The following is a 22595-nucleotide window of genomic DNA, read 5'->3' on the forward strand; positions in this document are numbered from 1 at the left end:
TGTAGGAATATAACTCAGCACGTGAATGTATGCACCTGAGTTCTTTAAATGATTTTCACTTTGCAAGTTCAGAATTATGGCCCTTGAATTAGTCATAAATATTCATTAAGGGCATAAAAGTTTGTGTTCGTTGTATCTCAAAATGTACCTGACCTAGATTAACAAAATATTAGAGATTTGTTATGGAGCATGTGAAGGTGTGCAATGGGTGTTCTATTTGAGATTTCACTTTGCTAGACCAGAGCTATGCTTCTTGCTTAAGTAAAAGAAAAAAAAAACAGCAAATACGGTTCTGCCTTCTGTACCGCGCCAATTCTTTGTTTATGTGCTACTTACTTGGAATGATCTTTTTTTACATAAGGGGCAACAGGTTCATCCCATTAAATGTTGCTCTTTTCGAAGTCAGCGCCTATAACGTTTTATATACGTTCCCGACCTTGCTTATATAGCCTAATGAGCGTCTACTAAATGATGCTTCGTATCGACTTGATAAATGTTTTCTAAACATGTAAATAATTCAGAATTAGCGGAAACGTAATGATGAATTTAGTACAAATCAACGTTTCTTCGTTTGGCATTACAAAAAGTGTTAACTAATTAAAGGGAAGCAATTATGCGTAATCATTACAATATAAAATATAAGATTAGGCAGATGTTTTGTATCTGAACCATTTCAACGATGATTCCACTATCTCAACATTTTTTTTTCAATGTACATGTTTAATGTTTAAAGTATAAAACAGTACGATTTTAATTTCAATTTTTTATACATAGTGAAACTTGATTTCTTATTATTTTTAAGTACGTATTTCTTTCTTCTATAAAACCGGACAATTCCCATAGGATCTTTGTTCTTGTTTCTTCATCTGACAATATATTTATGTTTCTAATAAACAAAGAACAATTTAAATCAATATAATATATACCTGAACATGTGATAAATGATATAAACAATGAAATGTATCTAGAGTGGATCTCCAACAAGTATGTAACTGATAACCTTAGGACGGCCGGCACATATTTATGCAATCTCGCCAGGCATATATATGTTTTTGACAACACAGTAAATGACGTCACTCGACCTTCAGCTATTTCCGGAAGTAAATAAAATGAAAGTAGAAATGTTAAACTTGAAAACGAAAGCTGCATTTTGATTCGTAGATAGTCAGGGGTCACGCGCAGGGGTCACCCCGTTTAAATGTATGCGCGTGGACTTCTTTTTTTTTTTTTTTTTTGCTATTGGGGAGCCAAAATATTTGAGCTCTTGATAAACACAAATCCCACAGGGGTCTGTAACGGTCCAAGCCTACATTGATAATTTTGGAACTTCATCAAATCGCTCAAAATGTCATTTTTGATGTTGTCTGAGAGTGTCAGTATATGCCTCAGATGTAAGATATAACCGTGTTTGAGAGCTGCAGACCTAGACATTTCAGAAATATTTTCAAAATAAGTTTCGTGTAATAAATGTTGTTTCTACGGAAGTGTGAAAGGGCCATCAGACGCTAATACGTTTTAGTACGTTAAGGCTGTGGAAAGGATATATGCTATAAATTATTGAATTAGCTGGCTAAACGTTCCGATGAACACATGCAATTAATACTACTTGTAAGCCGAGAAATTCACCACAGACCATGCAATTTGAGTGAAAAAAAAATTCTTCTCAAGATAGACTTGAGATAAAGTGCTAGATATTACGTATCTAAGCACTCCAACGACAAGAAGCGAAGCTCTATATTCCTTAATAACACACACAAGATTTCTATAACTAAATGAGGTAAAGGAGTGCGTGTTTGTTATTGGCTGAGAAAATAATAAAGTATTAGAGTATTCATAATTTCGTTCAATTTAGAACGATATAAACGTAATTTAATTCAGCAGCTTTTCAGTTAACAAAAATTCAATACATTCAATACTAGCAAAAGTTAACCCTTTAACTGTGGGTCTTTATAAAATTCAAAGTAGCCTGACTACAGGCGGGATCATTGTTTTCATCAGAAATATATTTCAACATTTACTATCTCAGCAAAATTTCCTCTTATCTCTTGGCCTGTATTCATCACGTTTCAAAGTCTGAATTTTATATTTACACTTTCAATCTCTAAACATCAAGTTCATTCAGCTTTAGTGGGGCTTATAAACATTTCTTTTTACATAACAGGAAAAATAATTGTTTTTTAAGGTCAAACCACGAAGCGGTTGAGACCTACAACTACTTGCATGAATATCATAGTGACAGTTTTCATTGACGGCAGATAAATCCGCCGTCCGAGATACATAAAGGCTTTCATCCGGTTTTTTGTAGTTTTTTAAGCTTATCGGCATATATTTGTTATTGATATAAACTGTTCTCTGAACATTGTTCTACAATCTGTTGCTATTTTCATACACATGTAAACACAATAAGATTAAAGAATGTGTCATTTTGCATGAGAAAATGTATGTTTCTGTGTCTGCTAACCCATCATGGCTAATGTGAAAAGTGAAGGTGTATTCCTGTAAGACATTTCAGAAAACCCCGGATGTGACCGAAGGGCATTAAATTATGTTGATAAAAATAGTTCGAAACGTATTACAAATGCATGAAAATTTCTCTTATTTAACGTTAATATTACATATTGCACTTGTCAGTAAAGATTTCTCTTATTTACCGTTAATATTACATATTGCACTCGTCAGTAATAAGACAGAAAAAGATCTGAATTATTTTGTAATTGTATAGACATACGATTTTCCCTGACCAGATTTTTAGAATTACTTCCCTTTATTTTAAAACTTTTCTCACTTTTAGAGCTTTTATACTGATAGGTTCATATCATTTATTTCCTAAATTAAATATTATTTTTTAAATATAATTTTTGACGATTGATGTAAAGTTGAGTTAACATTTTGGTTAGATTTATCTTTTTTTAGTAAATATGGTTGTAGTATATATTGCTACATTACCCTAATGTAGCAGTTTACGGACCTATACTTACCCAACTAATTCGTAAAACATGGAATTGTATACATGCAATCGTGGTGCATCTGTATGCATTTATATTACATATCAGTTTCAATATGTAAAATTAAATATACCTTTTTTTAATATATACAACATAAATATTGTCATTCCCTGTGAATCATAAATGTGTCTCGATTTTAACGGGACTTGGCGGTGACGTTTAACAACCTTACGTCGGTTCCGGATTTGAATTACAATTGTTGTTGAATTGAAAGAACGCCATCATGTAGAAATTTACTCGAAATTTGTCATTTTGATAAAGGACCTAAGGCCGAAACGTTAATAAAACAGAGTGAAAACTACAAAGTCCTTAAAAATAGATTGTTAAGCAATATAGAATCAAAGCTGCACATAATGAGTGATTAGTTAGGTAGAATTTCACATTGGGGCGTTTGCATGATGTGAAGTTTCTCGATGTAGGCCTACATATATGTGTCCCCAATTATCCTCGAGGATCCTCATTCCGTGGTGGTAAGAAATAATGGTAAAGAAATGCAGAAAATATATACAGTAAACAAATAATGCCCACCTACCTGAATAAATAAATATTTTTCCAATATTTTGCATTAATTTTCCTCAAATTTGCGATTGTGACAGGAATGTTACAAGTTAATAACAAATTGAACTGTAAAAACATTCCGCCATTTTGTTATGGTCATAATTCCGGTGACGTCGCACAGTGGAAGTAAATCATGTTGAGCTTTAGTATTAGGCACTCAAAACTAATCACGTGTTTTATGGTCCATTGTCAAAATAGTTTTCAACCTTCAAAGAACATGAAATAAACTTTTAAACGCTAAATATGTAAACTTTAACAGTTTTATCTATGTACATAACTTTTAAACAAGTTTATTGTGGGTGTCTTTTTATTCTTCCTTGTCACAACATGAGCAAAGGAAAGAATCACTTCTTCTCAGAACGCGGACTGGTGTGCAGTATGACAAATGCACCCAGTGGTTGCATGTTTTGCTCCTGATAACATTATCGCAACGTCCCCACTTGATAAAAATGATAGAGACACTCCTTGAAACTTCCTCTGGAGTGTATCTCTTACACTGGCAGCATAACTCATCTTCATCAATCATTGTTTCATCTGTATCAGTATCCGGAAAAAAAATTAATATGTGAAGGACCAGGCTTTTGGGAAAATGGTACTGAAACTGCTACATTTACTTTATCTTTTTCCATACTTTTCAGTTTAACATGCTTATTCTGGCTCTTCTCATGTTCAGTCATCTTGGCGACTATTTCCTCAGTAATTTCCTTTCCAGCCACTATTTTGCTCACTGTTTTCCTTTGTTTACTTTTATGTTCACTTTTGACCTTCTTCAGATCATTTTCTTTCTTTTCAAATAGGTCTGTAATAGTGTCCTTTTCAGTTCTCAACTGATCAAACATAATTTCACCTTCCACTGTTTTTTGTCTATCAGCATCATTTATTGTGTCAGTACTCCCACTCTGAAATACTTCAGCTGGCAGGAGCTTCTCCTTTGGGACTGCATCAACATTGAAGGGGTAGATACCAGAGCGGGTAAAAGATGACTGAACGTTTTCAGATCAGAGAACTTAAGTGTACACCTGACAAGCAACTTCACACAAGTTGTATCGAGTAATGATTGTTGATGACTGTCTGATTAGTTTGTGGCTTTGTGCATCATAAATTCTTTGAAAGGGTCCAAAACATCCAACATACATTGGTTGTATAATGTGGCTGCAGTGAGTAGGAAGAATGAAGATGACGATTCCATACTGAAGAGCCCATTCGGAAAAACCAACACTGACATGAGACTTGTGGCCATCAAGTATAAGAAGACTCTTCTGTCCATTATGACCAGGAGCAAATTTCAAGAAATGATTTTCAATGTAGTGTCTGAAAATGGATGCGTTTGACCACCCACATTCACTGATGGTGCCATCAGCTCCAGGAGAAGCTCTCTGTAACAGTTCCTCTCTCATGCGTTGTCCAGGGAAGACTAAGTATGGAGGGATAGCCGGACACCTGCAGCACTCCCACAACCCAAAATGGTGACAGTCTTTCCTTTACCAGAGGTGACAGCTGATGGAGTATAAGAAGAGCCAGCAACAATATAAGGTGGTTTATGTTCCACAGAAATACTCTTTTCGTCTACATTGAAAATCAGGTGGGGTTTGTTAGCCAAATTGTGTTTTTCCAAGGTAGTTTTCAGATTAGAAAAATAGTGAAAACTACTTCTTTTGAGGACATTTTAGCCCTAGAAAGTTCAAGACCCTTATGCTTAAGTACTTTCAGTTCGGGCCAACGCTTTAAAAACAACGCATCCATTTCATTGTCAATGGTTTATCCTGACGCCTTTTACCCAACTGTACAGCAAAATCACTTGCAATGTCCACACACTCTTGTCTGGTGTACCCATATCCAAATGCAGCTATCGTTTTAAAGTGATTTACTAGTTTAACTTCTTGAAATTGATCAAATAGAGGTGCAGTTCCAGTAGAAGTGGTATCTGGATGCACATTCCCTAAAAGTATATCTCTAAGAGTAGATTACTCTGGTGAGGGCTGCTGCCTTCCTGACTGAAACACCATCTTCCTTTACCAGTTTATATGCAGACGTTAGGGCACTGGGTGATTATAACTTGTTTTTTCTCCTTATGTGCTTGGGCTTAGCCTAAAATAAACATAAAAAAACATATAAGCTGTTGTGATGATAACCCAACAATTAAAATATGTTTGGCCTAACAGTAAAAACTTACTTCCGGTTTAGGTTTAGATCTGTCAAACAGACGAATATTTTCTAGGGCGCACAAACATGAAATTTCTGAAGGCAGTTTTGGGTTCAGAAATAGGGATTTTACAAAGCATGTTTAAGGGATTAGTAGAAACGGTAATATAAGACATATATGTAATATTTTTATAAATCTTACCTGCTTTGGACGCATTTTATACAAGTTTTGCCGGTTAACAGTTGCGTTCGGTACTTGTAAATATTTACATCCGTGCACGTGTTTGACGTCATACGAACTCTCGTAATAAAGGAGGTAAATAAAAATCACCGTGTTCCTTAATTGTCAAAACATTATATATTTAGCTCTACAGTAACAAAATTTTCAAGTGCACAGTTCTTTTTTATTTGAAGACTGTGCGGACGTCGAAACATCATCATTGTAGGGTAGACAAATCTAGTTTCTAGTTTGGTGGACCCCACTGATTTCTCCTCTTGTTTTAGCAGTGTCGGTCGTTTGTAAAAACAAGATAGCGGAGTTTAAAGGCAACAGCCCATGAATTAAAGAAGTTGAGTTGAACTTTGTGAGATCCGATTACTTGAAGAATGAACTTGTAGTTGAACTTTTGAGGTGTTGAATTCTTGGAGTTGAACTGGATGTTGTGGCTGCAGTAAGTGCATTCGGGTAATGTACAATATGCATTGCCTGTAGTCGTCTGATTCTACGATATTATTTTCAAATCCTTCTAATTTACGCTTGATAATCCTTTTGATTTACTGATTTATCACCACAATTCAGCAATTCTTGGAAATTTGCTTCAATTAACAATTATAGAAAACAACTTGACACATAGCAAACATAAATAATATTGGAGCTGAACTGTTGGAGATCTGATTACTTGGAGAATAGCATCTGATGCCCTGGTGAGCAGTAGGACCATACTGGCCCTTTTGTTTGATATGTCTTTCTTAAGAGATGAGCGCGGGAGCGCATTTATGTACAGTATGATTTTGTAGTTACTGTTGAACAAAATTATAGAATAAACATGGTTTGGAAAATATCGTCTGTTACTGATTAAGTTACTTCCGCCATCTTGAATTCAGAGTGACCTTCATTTGCTATGTAAAAATATGTTGAACCAAAGCTTTCAAATGCAGCTTTTCCATAGCAAAAAAAAACAGCTCAGTTTGCAAGACCTCAAATAAAAGTAGCTGTAAAAAAAGTAAAACTGAAATTTGGAAATAAACAAAGCTGATATTTTACCTGTAATTTCCCAAATTTTCTGTTACATTTATCAATCCTTTTCAATCATTTTAAATTAAAAATTCATGAATGGCAAAAGCTAGTTCAAAGTTTCAATTAACGCATAGGAGAATTGTTTTACTGAATAGAACTAAACATATTTCACAATCTGTTTTCAATTCTGACCACTGCATGTATTAAAACGAAAATACATGTTGCTATTTTCAGCATACATAAAAGAAGTGCAAAGTGCAAACGGAAGATTCGGTGATACCTACCGAAATTACTAAACGTAACTTTTTCACACATACGTCATTGTATATTTATAAATTATATAAACAATCGAAATATTTGCTATATCACGATATATGCAAATATATTTTAGACAATCTTGAAACATCGGGGTACTGTATTTCCGCATACTGGTCGACCTTATTGTGCCGGATGTGTATATTGATTCCGTATTAGATGCTTCATACGTCGCGTATTTACCAATTTTGATCTATCCACGTTTTATACAATTTGAAGATTACAAATTATGCACAATGTTTAAACACAGCGAGAATAAATCGCAGAAAAAAAATATAGAGCCAAATATGTTAGGAAGTAATACAATTTGTATACAATTGTAGATAACTACGAAACATCTAGAAGTTTTTAAACCAAATGCAATCAGTTGAACCTTTCGCACGAAAACTTGATGATTAAAATCTGAAATATCTCAAAAGTAACTTATTGTATCTTGGCTCTTTGTTAAAGAATGGTGTTTTTTATTCTTTCACACATCCATAGATTTAAAACTGATAATAAATGTGTATTGCAATTCCGGCTTAAATATGGACACTGACTTTACGTTACTGAGATGTTAACAGCTGAAGCAGCGGTCCAGTACTAACACTGTCTACGAAACCAAGAATCATGAATTCTTCATATGAAAATTACAAACATTGGGATCAGCGTCCAGCATACACCTGAAAATAACAGTCTTGCTATTTGCCGAATGCACACTTGTTTTCTGTTGTCGTTTACATAGAGCAGACTTTGAAATATTCGTACACATGTATAATCTCATAACCACTTCTTTAATGTTTGTTCTCTAAAATTAACAGATAAATGGCTCAACTGAGACACCATACTTTAAAGTAAATTCAGTTTATTCACCACGAGGTTCAAAATGTACGGGAGTCTCGTGATAGTACATGCCTTTAATTTCACATGGAAACAAGTACTTAAAATTGCTTCGTTTTATTTCTCACGGAAAAGATCGGACAGTTTTTGATATTGGAATAGTTATAGAACGTATATGCATTAAAAGTTGCATGTTGATTGTTTTCTACAGGACGTAAAACTAAAACAAGTCAGCCTTTCTACTGTTACCAAAATTTTGCACCGAAAATTTTCACTAATTTCTTTCAATACACTCTGGAGATAGGGTTAAGCGTAGCTTTCTTGCTCGCAAATTTACCTACAGATATATCATTTCAACTTTTATTATTTATTTATTGTTCTTGCATTTCCAAAGCTGTTTCGAGGATTCTGATTTTTCACATTAATTTCTAAATTCAATTTGCAGAATGTCCTTAAGTCAAAGCTAAGCAACTCCGTCATCTGTGCCATTGTTTAGGGTGCGTTGACCAACCCTCCATTGTTTTCATTGTTCTTGACCTACCCTCTGTTGTTCTCAATAAAATATATTCTTCAAGTCGTCTGCTCAGATTCCAGATCGATAAGGGGGAGATATTTTACTACTTCATTACATGATAAACCTAGCTCTTTGTGTAGAAAATGATCTAAAGAGATGCACATGACTACTTATGGGGTTGACCATAATGCAGTGAAACCATGGTCACGTGACTGATACAAGTGATTAAAACACTAATATTGCATAGGTAGACATCAAGAAATTTCGATATGATATATTGAGAAATGTTTGTGACCTGAATTCCTCATTCTTTATTTTATACAATTTATTCAAACTTTCAGCATATCTAGTTGTGCATACAGGATATTTGTGTCAGTTGCTCTTCCGTGTCCTGTACTATGGTCCTGTGTTGTCAACGAAGTCCAGGAGAAGGCATGAATCACATTTGTAAAAGCTCTAGTAAGGAATTTCAATAGTCAAGGAATGTGACCAGTTGAGCTAAAAGTTATGTTATACATGAAAGGGAAATATAGTTATTGTTGTTCAAAACAATAACCTTTAGAATTAAGAAATACATATTTCATAGATCTACCTGTAAATCATGTAGAATGGAGTAATATTGCCTTCGTTAAAGCGTAATGGTATAATAAAAAGCATGTTATTCACCCATAAGTTTCTTTTTAGGCTGAGTGTTCACACATACATCCATTTAATGTTGTGCAAACAGCATAACTAAGTTAATATCAGTGACCAACCTAAAACATGTAAATTTGCATTTCATAGCTGTGAAAAACAACAATCTCAATCCCTATGACACACCTCTTTTGATATTAATATCTTTATCATAAAGAAATGGCAAATTTAATATAGTGTTCGTTTTTTAAGAAAATTTCTCCGACCTATTGTCAGTTGAGTTTAATAATTGTGCTGTGTAAGTAATCCCATCCCCCACCACGAAAAAAAAAAAATAAATAAATACATAACAACAGTGTCCAGACATTTTAAACCATCTTGATCGATGTAAAGTTTAAAATTACTGTCGTCCAATTTTAAAGTCAACCAAAGTAGTCATGCACGTTTGAAACAAATATTGTTCTATTATGTAGACTTGCATATTTCTTCAAAGAATGATTTGTCTAGAGGCAATTCAGCCAATACAAAGAAAGAAAAGAAAGGGTCATATGTTTGATATTTTGACAGACTGATTTGAAAGTATTTGTCATTCCGTCAATTTTCAAAGAGCTTCTTTGGGAAAATCACATCTTTGGTGATTTTTTTCGCGTACAGAACAAGTTCCACAACGTTGATTTTCATGAAACTTTTCGTAGTGGTTGATTTACCTATTTTCATTCTAATGACCAATTAAAATCCAATTAAAATATATATTGTACTTGACTTTTCATAATTCACCAAATTCCAGTTGGATTTCGTGATATTGCTGCTATGTTATCATTATAAATTATGTTACATTTGTCGAAATTAATCTTAAGACAATAGCCCCGACTGTTAACCATTTACTACACGGGGTATAAAATATTGACACTTATGATATCAGTATAACCAGTTCCTGGCATTATTCTAGGTTTTCCAGATAAATGACGTCACGCCGTCACTTCAAAATAATAAAACAAACGTGCAGAACTACCTTAAATCAGTGTTGTTATTTCATCTAGTCCTTGAGAGATGTTGCATATTTCATTGCCAGTATTGCACCATATTAGACAAAACAGGTCTGCTATTATCTTGCTTTGTGTCACGGTGTTACGATTCAAGGAATATTTTTTTAACATTTGAATCATTTTCTGATACCTGTAGATTCTCATACAACTTCTAGGATATCTTAGTTTGCATAAAAAGTTTCTGTAAAATCATTGTTAATATTAAAAAAAATCAACACCATCTGACAATTTTGTATGAGATCTGTCTAATTGTGAAAAGCATATAAATCTGTTTTTATAGAAAACGAAGATATTGCCATTTTTCCAATTTTACTGCTGTCTGTTCAGGAAATCATGATGCAATACTTTGTTTCAGCCGTTATTTTATTTACGTAATCATGTGCGCTGCAATTCGTAATACATGTATATGAAACAAGTCACATTCTATAGATATCATACAGCCGAAAATTAAATTTAAACTGAATAGATAGTTTTAACAATCAGCTATTGAGTTTATTTAAGTTTAACTCTGGCCACATCTATAAAACTAACTTTTTGTCACAAATAAAGTCGTTATTTTAGGCTGGCGAACTAGCTCTCTAGTTTATAATTACCAAAAGCGACAAAGATCAGCAACGTCTGAGACTGATTACAAAAAAGTTGATGAGCTCGGTCATGTTTTACCATGGATTTGTTTATAGAGTTTTAAACCTAACAGTTTTAATAAATCTATTTTTTAAATATTCAAACTTACTGCTCGTTTCTTGGTGTGACCTCACTTTCCCTTTTGTATTAGACTGTTACATTATGCATGCAAACAAATTCAGTTTGAGACCTTTGGATGGTTTATTTTAGGTAGAAGTAGTGCGTAAAGTTCTCACACAAACTAACACACTTAAAATCTTGCAGAGTATTGACAACAATTTTATATCTATTCACGAATCCTAAATATATTATATTAAGAAACATCGAAATAAATAGTGAAGATACATTAACACTAGCATACATGAAATTGATGTCATTTTATACCCCTAATTCCAGAATAGAATGTTCTTTCATTTATAATTGGTCATGTAAAGTCAAACACTGGATAAGTAAGAGCATCAGAGATTACGATTTTGCTTTGCTTCTATTCAGATTTTACACCGAAATTGCTTTAAAAAGTAATACAGTTTAAAATATATAAAAGTTTAATTTCCAAGGAATAACAGCAGTAGACTTCTAAGTTTTTTAATTCTTCACTGCAAGCGTTTTCAATTGTACATATCTTCAGGCAGTTATATTTTGAAATTATACAATGACGTAACGTCATAACAACACATACGGGAAACGTCGTAAACAGATGTTGCGGCAAACTCCAAGAAAATAATGTATAAGGCATCTCAAGAATACCCTGTATACACGCACAAAACTTAACAGAAACAGATACTGTACCATTAAAAAAGGGGGAGATAATAAGTGTTGTTAAAACATTTATATGTTCGATATATATGTTAAGGAATAACATTTAGATTATTGAATTACATGTAATGATAGTTTAAAAATCAATTATGGATACTCTAAAAAGAAACATTTACTCAAATAACCCACTAATTCTTTATGACAAAAGTGATATTTAAGCAAAAAAAAAAATAAACGTATTATCAAAATTTAAGGAAGGTAATAAAATTTAACGATACAACTGTATTTCAGGAACAAAATAAGATAAAAATTTAAAGAACAAAGCAATGGTGGCTTTTAAAGTGCACGCAGTTGACAACAATTTTTAAACAATTTTGACCATTATTATTCTCAGTGTTTAGATAAATGTGTAAGCATATATATATACTGGGAAATCAGATCACGTAATATAAAAAACAAGAGAGTTTTAAAGGGCCGCAAAGCAAAATGAGAATATATATAATAACACAGTCAAACGCTGTTAAGTTCAAGGTGTCAAGATTTTTATGAAATGTAGTTCTTTCTCTACTCTGAAACTGTCACTGTTTGTCAGGTTCTTGTATAGAGGGAATATATTAATTTTACCACTAGAACATTGATGGATATGTTTATTCACTTTCAGAATACGTAATTCATCGTTATTAGTTTGTTGTCTGTGTAGTGTCATTCGTCGGCACAGTTCATTCTTTGTTTGACCGATGAAAAATTGTTGGCAATTCGCGCAGATGATAGAATAAATAACATTTTTGAAATGCAGTTCATACCTTGTTTAACAGTAAACATTTTACCATTTGAAAATTGAATTGAGTCTCCTTCTAGCAAATCTGGACACGTCTTACATCTGCTTCTGTTTCACTTAGTTACAGTCGCGATTTTTTTCCGCCGTATCAAATTTCGTTTAGATGCGTTTTAAGCTTTTAGGTTGCCTTTTTGCTTTTTATTATTCATTTCTGTTGCAAAACACTTTTCGTTCTGTCGCTGTTCTATAGAAATTGCTTTGCATGTGTGTATTGTTGGTAACATGTTCTTATTACGTGGGTTAAAAGATGTTACAAATGGAATGACATAATTGGATATTTGATTTTCGCGATCATTCGTTGCGATAGGTCCTTTTGATTTCGCCTTTGATATTCCATGCTTAATAATTTCTTCGGGTAGTTTTGTTTCAATATTTATAATTTTAATTCTGAAAATCGTGTTTCTTGCAACTGTTTATCTTTCACTATAGTGACTATTCTTGAAGATAAGTTAAACGGTATATTAACCTTAGTGTGTTTTGTGTGGCAGGAATTAAAGTTTAAGTAGTTACGTGTGTCAGAAGATTTACAGTACAAGTCCGTCGATATATTTTTTCCAGATTTTTTAACAAGAATATCTAAAAACGGCATAATAGCATCATCCTCACTGCATATGAACTGTATACTTGGATGCAACTTCTTGTAGGAACTCTAATGCGTTAATCTTTTTGTTAAGAATTAGGAAACAATCATCTAGAAATCGCTTCCCGTTAAGGCGTAAGTAACTGGAAAATTTAGAACTGTGTCTATGTTTAATATTTTTGTAAATTGTTTCTTCTAAGTATCCAAGTACTTATGTTGCGTAAGTTGGAGCGACCTTCGTACCCATTGCTGTGCCCCTTTTCTGGACGTAGAATCTACCGACGTAACCGTCAAAATAAGAAACGTTGTTCTGTAATATAATGTGAAGAGATTTAAGGATGAAACTTATTTTAAAACGTGTCTCTATTTTTCCTGGTATTTTTTTCTATCCAAAAACGAACTGCTTCCAATCCAAGGTCATGTGGGATATTTGTGTATAAGCTAATTACATCAAAAGTTACGAGTGTTGAATTTTCTTCTACCTGTTCTGGTAAGTAGTTAAGAAAGTCTAAGTCGTCTCTGATGAAACTGGGGACCTCTTTACACAATAGTTTAAGTATAGTATCGAGGAAATGGTTGAGTCTCTGGGCAACACTATTAGGTCCAGCTACTACTGGTCTGAAAGAAACATCATCTAGGATTGGGCCTTTTATCTATTCTGAGCTTTGTTTCCTCATTTCATCTGCTATTATCTTACTTTTATGGATCTTTGGTAAGCCGTAGAAATAACTAGTTGTGTATTCAAAATTTAATAGATAGTCTTTTTCTTCTTTCATTTGACCTTTGCCGTACTTATTTATAGTATCGTGTATTAACATTGCGTTCTGGAATCTGCTTGTTCTTTTTTCATGTTTTCGTCATAATTAGTTTTACTCAACATTTCTAAAATTTTGTCTCTATAATATTTCTTATCCATACATACCACGGCTCCGCCTTTATCTGCTTCTTTGATAATGACGGATTTATTATCTAGCAGTGTTTTAATGCAGTGTATTTTTTTGGATATATTACTTTTAATTGAAGCATTGATATCTGTGAGGTATTCTTTCAACGATTGAATCACTTCTTCCAATACCTTGTCTTTGCTTTTAGGAGGATTCCATCCAGTTTAATTTCTGATTAAAGATATATCATCTGATGTCTGTACTTCCTCGTATTTGTAAAACAATTCACTCAATCTTTATTTTCGGCAAAGTTCTTTGATATCAGTCTGAAGTTCTATTTTATTTCCGTCAAAGGTTGGCGTAGACTTAAGTCCCTTACTTAATAAATTAACTTCATTATCACTTAAATCTATCGTTGGAAAGTTAATTACCTTAGGGTTAATTTGATTGTCTGTATGATTTAACCGAGTTCTTTCCTGTATGTTTTGCCGCTGTTTTCTATCATCTGACTTGGCTCTTTCCTGTATGTTTCGTCGCTGTTTCCTACGTTTTTGTTCCCGCCTCTATCATTGTCGAATGGAAATTGTTCTAAAAAAGATTTTCTTACGTTTTATCCAATGTACATGATTCCTTGTCTTCTTACAGGTCTGCTTTGTATATATAGGTTACCAATAGGCGAACTCGTATCCCTTCTATGTTGTTCTGTTATAATTGATAGTGTTTTGGTTAATATTCATTCCTCTTTGGGGATTGTTATTTACACTTCTTCCTGGTACATTTTCTCTGTTTGTATTTACGGACAAGTCTGTACCTTCAGATCTATGATGTTCGTTTTATGGTGAGCTATTAGATATTCTTGCACTATTTTCCACTATCTTTTTTGGTTTTTGAACTCTGTTAGATAGGGTTGATATATTGCTCGTGACAAATATTTCATATTACATATATACCAATGTAAATTGTGCAAAATCATTATCAGAATTCAGGAGTAAAGGCCGCGAGGTTATACATATACGATGGTTACTTTAGCAACGTTGGGCAGTTTTTTCACATTCTTAACTTTTTCTTCCCTTTTATTATCTCTGCTTCTGTATTTTAATTATGTTTCAATTCTGTTTGCAATGCTCCTAACCAGTAAGAGTGCAGTACTTCCCTCTTTTGTTTGTACGCCTTACAACTTACTCCGTGTAAGAGGTTTCATTGTACATTTTTGTACTTTGGATAGTATTCTAAATATGTGATTGCTTTGGTCAATGCATCCTTTGCAGTCCAATAGATGGTTCGTGGAAAGTTAAATCTAAAAGAAGCACAGTGGGTTTCCCAAACATAGAGCACTACTTAGTCTCCAGTATAACTGTTCGTCGTTTGAGTTAAACGAAAAACAGCAACTACCTATTGTTACTGTTGGTCAGCTTATATCCATTTGTCGTTCAATGTTTGCTGTAATAAAAGTAATGTTTGCTGACTTGTGTTATCAAAATGAATATCAAAACAGACGACAATAACACAAAAATGAGACTTGTCTACGAGAGGCGTTATATTATAAATGAATGGAAGGCCGTCGTTACGAAGAAACCCACTAGATCTGCACATGATTGTTTTCTAATACTTATTTAATATTTTGATTTTTTTCGTCCATCAAATAATGGTTAGCGCCATTTAGACTTAAAAGGAAAGTTGATAATAATAAAACTATTGATGACTTTTGAGCAATTGAATATGATGTGATATTCACAAGAAGGAGACAATATTGACCGAAGCGATGAAGTAATGTGATCTACCAAATGGGTATCTTAGAGGAAATGTTGCAGCAAACTACATTTTCAAGCACTGTACACTAACTAACTTGAAACAACTGCCTTCTCTGGACTCTAATTTCCTCAACTAGCCATGCCATTCCTTTTTTGAAGGAATTCTATTTCCATTCGATTTCGCAGTTTCAATTTCCCATGAGAAATAAATACCGTTCAAATTTTAGTTCAATTATTAAAAGTTTCAGACGGTATGGTCAATAAAACACAATCGTCCAATGGAGAGGAAGATGACAAATCTACCTGCAACTACTTCTGTAAGACAGCGTTATTGTTAATTCCAATAACAAAAATACAAACATCTGAAAGAAGCAATGGTTACATATTATATACGTGTTTTCCGCACAAACAAAATAATAAATATATAATTATAAAAGTTAGACCATTTTTTTTACTTGTTTAATTTTAAAAATAAAAGTGTAATATGGTTAAGTTTTATTACAAATTTAATTTTAAAATATTTTTTATGACTTTTAGAACATGACAATTTGATCTCAAATATGACATGTTGTATTTTTGTCAAAAGGCGCAGCAAAAGATAACGAAACGGAATGGATACCACCGCCACGTTTCAGACGGCCTTGTATTCCAAAAGAGATCCGGCCTATTTATTATACAAAGCAAGGCAGCGATCATGTGCTTATAAATTGGACAGAACCAAATGCTACAGACAGAGATGGTGATTCACCAAGGTAGTTGATATGGACATCACAGAGTTATTATTGTTAACAACTCTTTAATCAGTTCAAGAACACTTTTTAACAAATGCTTGGTGTCGTGGAAGTAAAATAACGGTTTAAATATTACCCTAGTATAATAACATGTTGACGTTATCGTCGTTGAAAATATAGAAGACGTTGATCGAATCAACCTTGTCTATAATATGTTAAGAAAGAAGACATTTTGATTTTTCAACAGAGATAGCTAACATGTGAGATCAAATATTCTTACATGTGTGTCTTTCCCTATTTCATTTATTAAAGTCGGTGAATAGAAATGATGAAATACTCGACAGAACCTGCATTGTATTATTTCATTCAGCTCGCTTAATAAATTGACATGCTTCTTTTGCAACGATTTCCTTATCTTGTGTCAGAATAACAGTGACTGAATGATAAATCCAGAATATTTGATGATACATATGGCCAAGGTACAACATATTAGTTAATTAATATGCACGGTTGCTCAATCAACACGAGCAATATGACCCTTCATTTTGTGCAAAATTGCAATATTTCTCTTTGATAACATATATTTTGTATCACAAATGCAAATACCAACAGTCGCTTTGACAAGTTGATAATAAAAAAGACAAGATGACTTCAGAAATATGAGTGAAATAATGCCATTGCTCTTTACTGAGGAAAACGTTGCAAATTATCCACTTTGAGTATATAATATGTTATATTAAAACGTTATTAGACCTTTCTAACGTAAACGTAATTACGAAACGGAATACTGAATCCGTAAAATTTTAAGCTAATTTATGGTCTATGGGAGACAATTTCATCCAATAGTAATGCAATAGTATCTCCCTTAGATCATTATTTGCAAATAACATTTACGGATTCAGTAATCCGTTTCCGATTTACGTTTACGTTAGAAATGTCTAATAGTTAATTATTAATAATTTCTACTCAGTTGAGCGCTATAGGGCCTTAGGGTCCCTTTTTATTTTAACTCAGCCTATACCTCAACTGTTCCCAACTCCTCTTAACTTCACATAGTGTTTTGCCTTTTTCAGTGATATTAAGAAATTTAAAAAATCAATTACTTGTAGATATAAATGAAAATAATTATAGATTATTGTCAAACATGACTCAATAATAATGCTTTATTTAATGCAACTCAACCAGTGTGGTACAAGTTAAGGGGACCAAAAATGGTGGTAATTTCACCGGCGCACTTTTGGGCAAAACGCATACGATAGTGTACATTGCAACTGATACAGATGGACTGACAGACATTTGCTTGTTTACCTTCACAGTCATTGGCAAGTATCTAACTTTGCAGTTATGAATTTATAAACATTTCATAGGTAAAATCCCATTTTTTGCAAATAGTCAGATACAGTTTTAACATTCTATTAACAATATCCATAGGAAGTTTATAAAATACTTAAATTGTTCTATTGAACATCCAAATGATAGCTAAATGATTATCGTTCAAATTTTCTTTAATGTTTCAATGTATTTCATTCGGTGCATTTGCGTATTTTATAGTCCCTTCATGTTCGAAGTTAGGTACTGTTCAGAACGGACGCTACACATGCACAAATGGCACTGCTCCTGGCAGTTCCTGCATGTTTGAATGCCACAAAGGATTCAAGACTTCTGGAACTGGGAATGCAACCTGTGGATATTTTTATAAAACAAGGCAGTTTCCTATTTGGAAAAATGTTCAACAGTGCAAACGTAAGATTTTAATTTGGATTTTTTGATATCTTCCGTTTTGCCTGTAAAAAGTAACCAGTGAAAATATTATCAAAAATGATAGAATACACACCTAATTTATTAAATGAAACATTTGCAAAATATTTGTTATCAAATGTCAGGGCAAAACTCTATTATTTATTGAAATATTCTATCTACTTTAACAGTGATTGTTTTATTCCTTTCATTGAAAAACGCTCACTTGTACCTGCTTCTATTAAGCAATCAGGTTCTATTATTTCTAAAGATCTTATTATACAAATTGCATGTACAGGTACTTACAATGATAAAAGTGAAATTAGCACTGGTACTAAAGATATGATTTGATGTCCAAAGTAGCATTATTTATTTGTATCCAGGGATCGAATGTGGTATTCCAGCTGTCCCTGAAAAGGCAATGTTGACTTGTAAGAATAATGAGAAAACTTACCAAACGGTCTGTAATGTTAATTGTTATCACGGATATTCAGCAACTGGACCAACGAACATTATTTGTCAAGCTAATGGAAACTGGTCAAAGGCGACTGTTTGTATCAGTATGTTTTTCATTTAGTTATTTAATTAAAAAGTATGTTTACGAGAGAAAATCATTTTCTTTGAGCTGAAGTTAGACAGTAAGTACCATCTTAAACAACACACGAATCTGTCTCAGATTTATTTTTGTTATAAATTCAAAATCGTTATTACGATTTAAGGGAAAGTCAGTGTTGTTTCCATATTAACACTGTAGGCAGGTCTACTTAAATCATTCTAGACATGGAAAGAATTTTCTTACCTGGCGTAGAATGTGAAGGTAATAACATTTAATTACTTGATGGAAGAATACCGTCCATTTTATTCCAAGTTAGAGTCAAACCAAATCGTGAAGATACATGTTAGCAGTGGATCTATTTCATTCATCAAAACAATATTTCTTTTTGTTTCTTTCTTGAATGAAAGTTATGTTAATTTTCTACAACGCAAGATAAAAAAAAATATAATAATTCATCTTACTTTCTATTTATTGATTCAGCAGTGTGTAAATGACCGTTACCATACTACAATAGGCGCGATAGGAGTGACTTGGGAAAAACTTCATGACTTCCATGTCACATACATAAACGTATATATATTTGCATAAATTGTCTGACATATAGTGGTGAGGAGTTGTTAAAATACATAGACTCTACGTCTAGCAATGTATTTGCGAACTGTGTATCCTCACGTATTGGACAGCAAACTATTCTTAATTCATTGACCTTCTTGATCTAGAGAGAGAATATGTAGTTTATCTGCTCCTCTGTACTGCTTTGCCCTAATTTTCTGATGTACTGTGGTAGTAGTTTGTTCGAATAAAAGATCTCTGTTTTGTATATGCTGGGTATAAGGTCACACTGACACAAGTAAATGTCATTTTGATGGTAGAGGAAGACCCAAAGGTGAATCTCCCAGCATTATATCATAATGCACAGGTACCTTGGTAGAACACCGACCTTGCACGAGTCATAGTTTCCTTACGTCAACGAACTATTTTCCCGAAGCGAGATTTCGAACCAACAATCATGGTGAAGGTCGAGTGATTCGAAGTCATCAATTCTATACACTTGTTTATACAGGCCTCTAAATTATTTTGTATTATTTATATAGCTAGAAACAATTTAGTGTCTCCCGAGATATAATTCATAAATGCTGAAACCTAAGCTGTGAAATCATACACATATTTTTGAAAAATGCTGCTCAAACTTCTTGATGTGTCCAACTGTAATCCTTCTTCTTCTTAAGAGGTAAAGAAAGATTAATGGAAATACACTTTAATGAAACTATATCCCATTGTCGAACACTGGGTATATTTCTCACAGAAATTTCTATTCATAGAATAGAAAAAAAAGGAAAAACCAGGTCGCAAAACATGATATAAATGTTGAGTTTGTTTCCATCTATGACCTTTCCAACATTTATTTCTAACAGACACACAGCTTATTAACATAAAGATGCAGTTTATTTTTAAATGTTATGTTATTTAAATTTATACTGACCCGAAATGATTGTATGCAATGGTATGCATCATTGAAAGCTTTCTTACATATCTGAACAAAAACCTGAAAAACTCTGAGAGGGACAGTGGGTCATAATTCTTACTAAATTCAATGTAAATGTACATATCTGTCTTTCCCGATTGGGAAGGTGCGTTTTCTGTTCCAGAAGCTATGATTTTTTGTTTAAAGACGATTTCACTATTTTTACGGGCCGTATGCTTTGGTGCACATATATCTACTTTGTAACAGTCTATAGCACCTTCTTGAAGTTTGTTTTTGAGTCTCAACGCCAAAAGTCTTATTTTAACTGTCAGAGGTACAAAATTACGAACATGTTAATCCACACACGTTTAGTACCCGAAATAACATTTTATTATATGTATCTTTTTTATTCAAATTCATCAATAAAACCGAAAATATTTTTTCATCGTACATTGACTTTTTACGGTGTACACATGTATATGATCTTCCTTATTATTGTACAAGTATTTGCTTTAAACTCACGAAAGGTTATGACGTCGACATTGATTAAGATGATGCCTACGCATGCTGACGATAATAATGAATACCGATGACAATGAAAAAATGTCGAGCACAACAAATGATTTAAATGACCACGAAGAATACCAAATACGACGAATTCCGACGACGAAGAATAATGCCAGAGTCATAAATACCTACGACAAAAAATGCAAACGAAAAAAATACACACGGCGAAATATACTGACAAAGAAATGACTAATAGAATGCCGGCAATGACGAACGTTGACGAAAAAAATGTCGACGACAAAAACTGTCAAAGAAGAAAAATATCGAAGAAAAAGACGAGTGCCGAAAAGAATGTAGCATGTCTCCCTGGCTGCGTGGTTATTTTTTATATAAATGCTGCAATTATTTTATAAAATATCTAAGCCTCTGAAATAGGACATTTTTTCTGATGACTGAACCACACAGCCTGGTGAAAGTTGGCAAATGTAACCTTAGATTACCCTTGTTAACTGTTAACTACTAAGAAGCTTACCAATTGTTAGGCAATTAACTATCCTAACTGATGACAATTTTTCCTTTTCAATTTGATTAGGGTCATTTGAGAAAACATCACAGATGTTGTTATTTCTTAGAAGACTGAGTACGATATTGAGCCCATTCATGATTCAACAGTTTAATAGTAAATGAAAGTGTAAAAAATTGTATGTGGATAATTGTTTTGAATTAACATAAACGCAAGGGATCTTTTTTATGAATTATAGGTTTTATTAAATGTTAATTATGGAAGCTCCAACTAAAGAAAGTGTTATCGGTAAAATTAGCCTCTATATAAAAAAAAGTTTAAATGTATTTTATGTTGAAAAATGAAAGAAAATATAAAGAACAAACATCAGGACGGGAACCAGTCTACAAAGAATGCAGAAGACGAAGGATGTCGACGAGAAAATAGGCGAATGAAGAATAATACCGACGACATTAATAACGACGATGAGGAATGATTACAAGAAAACTACCGACGAATACCGAGACGCAGACTTGTCTTGTCAGCGAAGGAGAAAGCCGACAAGAAAAGTCCATTATCGTTTTGTGTACAAGTAGAGTTGTGATGCCAAAAGACTGGATATTCTTAATAGCTTTGATCCGGAAAATATATACGCAATGCAAATGCAAAACAAATATGACGCGGCTTGAAGAGCACAATATCATTCCATTCAAACTTAAGCTAATAATTGTTTCATTACATTCACTTTTTCACAAAATCTATGGGACAACCCTCCTATAAGCTATACTTTCTAGAACTGAAACACTTTTCTGGTTATTTTGTAATTGAAGATTTTTGTCAAATTTAAATGAGTTACAACAGAAAAGCAAGATGAGTTTTTACCTCATACATTATGTAATTTGTTTCAGATCCCTACAATTGTGAATGTCCCGATTTTGCAGGTGTTTCTCTGACTATGTTTACTGTGCTTCAAAGATGTCTACTCTCTTTTTTATTTTTCAGGTAATGCACCCAAGGTAACAGAATGTTCGCCTTCTTCGTGTAACGGTCACACGTGTTTACTTAACGACAACGGCACCTTTTTCTGCAAATGTTCTCACGGATGGTCCGGGCCCTTATGCCGGAATGCACCAGATATGTGTGCAGAGAATATTTGTATGAATGGCGCGGAGTGCAATAGCCTTAATAAAAGCTACACATGCAGCTGTCGGTCAGGGTATTCTGGCTCCCTGTGCCAGGTGTCCCCAGGTATTAATATTCTCATCTTTGTAAAATAGAATATTCGGTTGATTGAGTAATTTCTCTATTAAAACAACATGCATTGTAAACATTTATTCAAACAAGTGTTTTGAAACAAGTATACTGTCGCGGCATTCATTATCGTAATTGGTATTT

General features: G+C 33.3%; 1 protein-coding gene across 1 annotated transcript in view; it reads left to right on the forward strand.

The window, feature by feature from the left end:
- Nucleotides 1–22595, forward strand: part of LOC128552227 (neurogenic locus notch homolog protein 1-like) — a gene marked incomplete at its 3' end in the record, with an annotated part of 35071 nt that overhangs the window by 6322 nt on the left and 6154 nt on the right. Inside the window, exons 4-9 of the mRNA XM_053533255.1 lie at nt 15945–16019; nt 16289–16454; nt 17619–17755; nt 17985–18176; nt 18554–18730; nt 22203–22448. Of these exons, the coding sequence (XP_053389230.1) occupies nt 15945–16019; nt 16289–16454; nt 17619–17755; nt 17985–18176; nt 18554–18730; nt 22203–22448 (993 nt within the window). The remainder of the gene's footprint in view (nt 1–15944; nt 16020–16288; nt 16455–17618; nt 17756–17984; nt 18177–18553; nt 18731–22202; nt 22449–22595) is intronic.

This window comes from Mercenaria mercenaria, unplaced genomic scaffold (genome assembly GCF_021730395.1).
Source record: "Mercenaria mercenaria strain notata unplaced genomic scaffold, MADL_Memer_1 contig_2177, whole genome shotgun sequence".
In the NCBI taxonomy this organism is placed as follows: Eukaryota; Metazoa; Mollusca; class Bivalvia; order Venerida; family Veneridae; genus Mercenaria; species Mercenaria mercenaria.